General features: G+C 55.2%; 2 protein-coding genes across 2 annotated transcripts; both read right to left on the reverse strand.

Annotated features, from left to right (window-relative positions):
* Nucleotides 1-3557: 3557 nt before the first annotated feature.
* Nucleotides 3558-5366, reverse strand: KVR01_004019 (uncharacterized protein; the record flags this gene model as incomplete). The annotated part of the gene is made up of 2 exons (XM_044783743.1): nucleotides 3558-4230; nucleotides 4324-5366. 2 exons carry the CDS (start codon nucleotides 5364-5366, stop codon nucleotides 3558-3560), a joined length of 1716 nt encoding a protein of 571 aa, XP_044646183.1.
* A 737-nt stretch (nucleotides 5367-6103) lies between these two features.
* Nucleotides 6104-7716, reverse strand: KVR01_004121 (uncharacterized protein; the record flags this gene model as incomplete). The annotated part of the gene is made up of 2 exons (XM_044793452.1): nucleotides 6104-7201; nucleotides 7264-7716. 2 exons carry the CDS (start codon nucleotides 7714-7716, stop codon nucleotides 6104-6106), a joined length of 1551 nt encoding a protein of 516 aa, XP_044646285.1.
* Between the last annotated feature and the right edge of the window lie 261 nt (nucleotides 7717-7977).

A 7977-nucleotide genomic window follows, 5' to 3' on the forward strand; every position in this document is an offset into this window, starting at 1 on the left:
CATGGTATACTGGTACTGCCTCAGAAGGACGGAAACGCGTGGCTGAGGGCGCTTCTTGACCTCCCTCGTCCGGTTTCTGGATCAACGTTCCTTTCTCAGGAGACCATCAACAACCCTGACGGCTTTGTCCAAATCAATCGGTTCTGCTCCTTCTGCCAACACATGTGCAGAGAATCAAGAGCCCTCAATACTTGTGTCTGCGACGAGGATACCGTCATGCCGGAACGGGAGACACCGAATGATTCATCGGAAAATTCCAAGAGATTGTCCCATATACAGGAGGTTCGCGAATATTTCGACTTCTGGCCCTCTTCCGCGAAAATGCTTTTGTCTGCGCGGAACGGCTGCCCTCTATGTACTGTCATCTGTCATGAGCTAAGTGCCATGATCAGCGATCCGCATACTAGTATTACTACCTGGGGGTCAGACCTTCGGTTCCCCCCTACGCTGCGCCAGCAGTGGGTTCCTCGGAGCGAGAGCGAACCCACGGGTAGTAGTACTGCGGTTACTGACCTCCGGCGTGCATCACTTTTGTCATCCCCTGGACCAGTCAAACTCGTTGTCGTCTGGACTTGGAAGGACGACGAGTTTCCACCTGCTCGTCTTGGTTGTTTGCGTTCTGGATTTATAGACCGTAATCTCTATGTTCAGTGGCCACTGAACGATCCTCCTAGCGACGGGGAGTGTGTTCAGAGTTCATATTTCGTTAGCTCTCAGAAGATGATGTCCTTGCGACTGTGGGATTTATACATCGGGCAGGCCTGGCACGGACACCGCTCCGACCTAAGGAAGCGGGACGAATGTTACCACAGTCTTGAGCTTCAACGAATGCCCACCAAGTTGGAAAGGGTAGCTCACCACCTGCTCAGCCATTATACCGGTTCAGAGGCAGTACTGAGCGTCGCACAAGAGTGGCTATCCACGTGCCATGCCGAGCATAGCTGCCACAAAGACCCCAAAGATCCGGCATCTAACACGATCTTCAGGCCAACTCGGCTCCTGGATGTCGGCAACTCGGACGGCATGCAACATCCAAAACTTAGCATTCGAGGACGCAGTTCCGTTGCCATCCAATACCTTGCTCTGAGTCACTGCTGGGGGAAAACATCAAACGAACTGTATAAACTCACATCGGAAAGCGAGCAAGAGCTACTTCGAGGGGTCCCGGTGGAGAAACTGGCGCAAACCTTCCAGGACGCAATTAAAGTATGCAGGAAGCTAAAACAGCGATACATATGGATTGACACCCTATGTATCAAGCAAGACAGCGTCGAAGACTGGGCTCGGGAGGCGTCTCAGATGCATCTCGTATACGCCAACTCTTACTGCACTATCGCAGCCGTCTGCGCCAAAGGTGATGAGGAAGGCTTCCTGCGCTTTCGAGATCCGAAGAGTAGGCGGCACCATTCACATTGCATTTGAACATCGCATCTCTTCTCATCCCAAATCGTCTATACATTACTAACTGCTACAATACAGTCCTGCAGGACTTCGAATTGCCTACAAAGATCACGGCTTCTTACAGGGGATTGTTTCGGCGGTCTTCCTTCAATCAGAAAAAAAAGCCTCTTTTCTCCCGAGCGTGGACATTACAGGAGAGACTTTTGAGTCCGTGCACATTGAGGTTTCATGAGGATGAAATTGGTTGGGAATGTCACGATTGCTATCTCACTGAGAATGGAGAGCCATGTAATAGGGACGGTCTTTCCCGCGGTGGTCTCACACGCATGTGCACTCTCCTGGACCCGGACACCGGTCTTCCGGAAACAAGGAGATTCTTAAAGCAATGGGATATGTTTATACGTGCGTATACGGGAATGGCCTTGACGAAGCCACAGGACAGACCCGTCGCGTTTCAAGGTATCAATTCCTACATAGCTGACCTTAGCAGCAATAACGCATACAGAGGCGGTGGTGTTAGGGTATCCTTCTTCGACGGGCTCCCGGTCCCATTTATGTTGCCCTTGCTGCTTTGGAGGGTTTGCAGCACCAAGGGACGACGACTCAGTCAAAGAGTAGTCCACAAGGGCACAAAAACATGTGTTGTGGCCGAGTGCTATGTCAACACTCTTTCCTGGGCGTCGGTCGAGGGCGAGGTGCAGGTCCCGTACAAGTGGCCAGTCTGTTCTTCTGGACGACCGGCGACTACTATTTTTGCTCCTGGCTTCGATAGCGGCAACTTTACACTGCAAAAAAGGACGCAGGTGATCGAGCTCTCACCCAATCCAACTGCGTGGGAAGAAGGAAAAGACGACGACGGACTCCCGAATATCCCTGAGCGCAAAGGGGTGTATATGGTATTCTCAGGTCACCGCTACTGCACCCGCGTTGTGTCTCTCATCCATGTTCGGAACCTCCTGTCGCGCGTGACCCTTGAGGGCCCGACGTTCAGTTTCACGACACCAAGTACCTATGAGTCCAGGCCGCTCTCCCCTGGCGGTTGCATGGCCCACTGGGATCACCCTGAAAAGGGCCATGGCCTCAAAGATTCGTTTACCTTAATGAATCTTGACCTAGGGTGCCTGCGGGTTTCGAATTTTGGCCTTTCAACGCAGGTGACATGCCTTACCATTATCGAGTGGACATGGGATCGGGGTGGCAGCTGCATGCTGGACATGAATGGTAAACATCCAGACCCCAACAGCGCCGCAGGGATAGTGCTGGTTAAAAGCACCTTTGGGGAGGATTGTGCGAGCTCACAAAATGGTGAAGAGGTTTACACCAGAATCGGGTACTGGGAGTTGGTGAAGTGGAATACGCATCACCCACCGTACGAGCCGATTCGAAAAGCGGCTGTCGTGCGGCGAGTCACGGTTATTTGACTCAAAGAGACTGGGGATTTACGATCACATCAGGGATTACTGATCTGAGATTGGAATCATTGGTACTTTTTGCTTGAGTTGATGCAGCTTTAATCAGTCAATGACAATTGTTGTGTGCTGGGCACCAAGAACATGCTCCGGGAAGCATCCAGAGCTTGCCGGCCCGGGGTTCAACAGTGAAGCAATTTTGACATCCATACTGATGATTGATGCCTTCTACCCTTTATGATTATATTATCTTCTTATTTTGGTAGTCAGGAAGGGCAGGCGACAATCATTAGCATGGATGCCTACATTGCTTTATGTCGGCTCAAATGATCGAACTTCTTCTGCTGTATTTTGACGATGAATGTGTGAGTTGAAACCAAGACAACTTTTTGGATACCTAAGTAAGTAGGTTTTCTGTCAGGATTTGATGTGGTCCGGAGCGAGGGCTTCTGTACCTGGGCGCCTACAAACCTAAGTCCCGGGATTTTGGGTCCTGGCTTGGCTGCGGTTATTAACCTTACTGGTACACCGCATGCATGTTGAATCAAGAGAATCAAGAAGCACTTCATGTTGCTGGGCAAAAATGAATCTCTTTGACTGAGTGAGAACTGAATGTGCAAACAGATCAATTGATGTGACACAGTATTTGAAACCCAAGCTGTTGCTCAGAGGGCCTACCTGCATGTGGACCGCAGCGGTGAAGGCCCCTCGTGCTTCAACAGCCAACCGTCTGTTTCTAGTACATGATCAGCAGTCCCTGTAGAAAGTGAGCCTCCACAGGGACTCTTGAGGTTCTGCATCGACCGCATTGAACGCATTATACCTAGTCCCCATGACCCAGCGTTCCGCCCGTTCTTTTAGGGCTGCTTCCTCATGCAGCAGCCATTGCGAGTCGCCCTCTCTGACTCTACTCTGGACGGCTTCTGTCCAGGTCCAAGGCCAAACGAAATGAGCGTAGAACCTGGCAAGGCCGAGGTCTCCCAGCTCAGATATAGGGCCGAGAATCCGCGTATAGGCTTTCAGCACTTTCTGCCCGTCATCTTTGGTCAATTGCTCCCGGTCCCTCTGAGGCCTGAACTCGCTCGTATCTACCATATATAGACGCAAGGTAAGGGCGGGTAGATTGGCGTTGTACTTCAAGCGATGGACACAGTCGATCCAGTCTTCAAGAGAGTCATCGCCGTCCTGGGGCCAGCTGTCATGCGGGTATGGAGGGAAGACTATCTCAACGAAGCGGAGCAGACTTAAGCAAGCGGTCGGGACGATGTCTTTGAGGAATACGGAAATGGCAAATCGATCGTTGGGGTAGCCGCCATCAGCAGGCACAGGAGGGTGCTTCCACACAACCAACGGGTCAAAGTCGTGAACCACGAAACGATTCCCAGAAATGAAGACGACCTGGGCATCGTGGTAGAGGTCCCTACAGATAAGAAAAAGTCCCGCCGGGGGAGCCCAGCACCGACAGGTTGACGAAGAGGCACTGTGAGCAACACGACAGAAGCAACCAATTGACGCCCCGGGAAAGGTGATCCAGCATTGCGAGAATTGGCATCCGCGGTGAACCCAGGGCGGGCAGGTCCTCCTCATGCCGTCCACGTTGCGCCAGCCTGTCCTGCTCTCCCAGTATTGAGCTGAGCACCGGTTCCACGTGACCTCCCTCCACGGCGTGATCAGGTCTGTGTACTCTAGTATCCGGAGGCGAAGCTCGCGGGGGAGAGCCAGCAGCCGGGAGGGCGAGCCGCTCGCCCCCGGTGCTTTCAGGGCCGTTCGGCTCTGGGTGGCAGCTGAGATTCCCCGGGCCTTGAGGACCGCGTCGTCTGCTATTTCCTGGATTTGAGTGCTGTGTTCCCTGCAGAGGCGGATATGACAATCTTTCAGCGGTGCTAGCGAAGCGAGAGGGGCCACTGCAAGTCTGGCGATCTCCGGCTGGTGAGGCTGGACGTCGCAGACAAGAGAGAGCTCCAGGCTGGCGAGGCTCACACCACGACCCGACAAAGATTCGACCGTCGACTGCCATTCGGCCAGGACTGTCTGCGTCGCGTTGGAGTCCTTCAGGGGGCCGTCGTGACCAACAGGCTCATGCTGTCCGCAGGGGTGGAGTCGAGGAATGCAAGGGTCCCTCTGGAGATCAACGTAATCACAGCATTGCCCCTTGCTCAAACCCTGCTTTCGCGGGTGACAAGATGCCTCGCTGAGGACGATCTTGAGGTGTCTCAACGACGCCAGAGACGAGTCGGTGAGTGCTCGCAGGGGAGCGAGCCCGGTGTGCTGCGGCATGTACATGGCGTAAGGGCTGGCGGGCGGCATCCGGATCACGAACCGATTCAGCGAGTAGAGAAGCTCAGACGCCTCGTCGTAGATGGCGCGGCAGGATAGGAGGAGGCCGTGGAAGCCGGGCCTGACCGAGTCGAAGCCGAAGTCGCCATGGAGATCGAGAACGAGGGGCGCCCTGTCCCGGTCGACGGGCGCCAGCCCAGCCCTAAAGTAAATGCGACGCCGCAGTTCTGACGGCAGACGTAATAACGGAGGGGTTATGGGAGCTGAGTCGGTTCGCATGTTCGCGGTGCTGTTTGGTGGCGCTGGTTGCACGTTGCACGCTGCACGTTGCGTGTGGCTCCTGACGAGATGCCTGAGTAGGGAGCGTGGAAGCCTACTAAACAACTCCTCCATCCAAAGTCACTTGATACTCCTAGTTTTACCCCACGCCTCACACCTGCAGCCAACACACCTTTTTTCGAGTCGCCAAACACTCGTTCAACGAACAGTACATGCGACCTAAAATAGCCCCCTGTTTACGTTTTATACTTCCAAGGGCAAATCTGGTTGATCTACTCGGTTCTTTCTGCGGTCACCAAACTAGTCTCTACTGCGGTATCTGGGAGGAAATCCCAAAGAAAGGTCGTCATGGCTTAGAAAGGAGAATTCAACGTGAAACAACACACCGAGTTTCGACGTTCCGAATCCCCTAAGCCAGATTTTGGTACAGCCCAGCGGAGAGTAACTACCTACCTAGATATAGAGCTGCATTTGAATTGCGGCAGGAGATAGAAGCGACGGCTTTCCCATGGGAAGAGCTCTACAGGGGGGCCTCGAGCTTCACAAGACTGGCAGAGTCAAAAAGGCTTAGACCAGAACAATTCAGAGCTAGACAAGTAAGAACCGGCTTCTTTCATGTGGGTGGTGTTTGATTCATGTGACATTGGTGTCTAGTCTATATACAAAAGGCATCAAATTTCTACATTCAGAATTCATCGCTGCAGGCTCCCAGGAGAAGCAAAGCACCGTCCACGACATCAAGGCCTGTTCCTCCCGACCTGCCCAGCATTCTCATTAACGTACGCCAACACGTCCGAGCCCGAGCCAAAGGTCCGCGGCATCGCCTGCCCGCCGAACTTGGCGCAGCTCTGCACGAGGCCGCCCTCCACCGAGTCGGTCTTGGACGTCAGGTAGTACGCGAATTTATCGGCCACGTTCTCCACCAGGTTCACGTCCCTGCCGTTCAGCTGGCTGGCGGGGGCGGCGAGGGCCTCGAGCCCCGGGTTCGCCGCGATCTCGTCGGCGGACAGGTCGGGCGGCGAGCACAGGGTGGCCGGCCTGTCGGGCGTGGCGAGGTTGCTGAACGTGAAGATGCGCGTCTCGTCGTCGGGGAACTGGCCCGTCTGGTCAAAGTAGTTGCCCGACATGAGCACGGACGACATGTTGTAGAGCCCCACGTTGTACTGGAAGTCGGGGGCGTACTCGGCGCGCCCCTGGGATGGAGCCGCCGCCGCCAGTGCTGCTGTGGTGTTGCTGTTGTCGTTGTAGAGCGGGCTCCTGTTGTTGTAGTTCGAGAAGACGTTGTTGGCGATGTAGACGGTGCCGAAGCGGACCAGCGGGTTGCGGCTCATCGAGTTGACAAAGTGGTTCCCGAAGACGGTGAACCTCATCCTGCCGATGTCGCGGGGCCCCTCCTTCTCGCCGCCGCCCCAGAGCAGGCTCTTGTGGTGGTTCGCGATGATGTTGTGGCTGAACGTGATGTTGTCCGAGCCGTCCTCGACGTCGAAGAGCCCGTCGTAGCGGTCGACCAGCCAGCCCCAGAGGAACGGCTCGGGCGCGACGGCCTCGGGCCCGTCCTCGAGGATGTTACCATCGAGCCAGGCGTTGGTGGTCGTCACAAAGGAGATGGCGTCGTACCGCGCGTTCCAGCTCGAGGGGTAGGTCTCCGGGGACGGGAAGCAGTCCCGGGGCGGGGAGATGCGGAGGTTGCGGATGATGATGTTTGACTGCGTGTTGAAGTTGAGGCTCACGCCGTTGAGGTACCCGCCCGAGTCCCAGCCGACCAGCGTCAGGTCGCCCTTTGCGTCGATGGACTCCCAGCTTTTCTGGACGTTCTGGGCTTGGCCCCTCCATCCCTGGGCAACGTCAGTGTGGTGATCCATGAAGTGAGTCGTTACGTTTGCAGTTTCTGGCTTACATTCTGCTTGTTCAGCAGATTGAGATATTCCGTCGCATTCTTGCCCTCGAACTCCTCGCCCGCCGCCTCAGCAGCCTTGACGGCATCGGTGTATGTCGAGTTCAAGGCCATGATGTAGAGCGTGAAGTTGAAGTTCGGCACCCGACTCGAGTCAATGTAGAACTGGCAATCACCAGTGGTAGTCTCATTGATCTCGCTGCCCTTGAGCTCGCCCTTGACGTAGATGGTCCGCGGCGTTTCCAACTTCAAAGCCGTGCGGAGGTCCACCATGTTGTCGACCACATACGTGTTGTTCGGAGTGGGGGCGCCACCGCCAGTCACCATTGAGGCAAAGCCAAAGGGCTTCCTGTCCGGCAGGGTTGGGGCCGGTGCATCACGAGCAAGGGCCTGGAGCCTGCTCCCGACGGCGCCCGTGAGAGGGAGGAGAAGGAGCGCTGCTGCTGTCCAGAGCATTTTGGCTGCTGTTTTGTCGGTGAAGACTCTCGGCTAGCGAAAGATGGGATTCCTCCAGGAGAAAATTTCCATCGCTTCGAGCATGGGACACCTTTAAAGCCATCCAGGACGGCCCAGTGGGAGTGACATGTTCCCGCGGCCATGTTTAACCCGGACGGCGATCCGAGGCGGGACAAGGAACGCCGCTGGGCAATCGGGGAATTTTCAGGAACCTCGAAACGGGAGGCGGGATTCCATGCCCCTATCAATCTCCATCCAATC

This window comes from Diaporthe batatas (assembly GCF_019321695.1).
Source record: "Diaporthe batatas strain CRI 302-4 chromosome Unknown Contig00004, whole genome shotgun sequence".
Taxonomy (NCBI): domain Eukaryota; kingdom Fungi; phylum Ascomycota; class Sordariomycetes; order Diaporthales; family Diaporthaceae; genus Diaporthe; species Diaporthe batatas.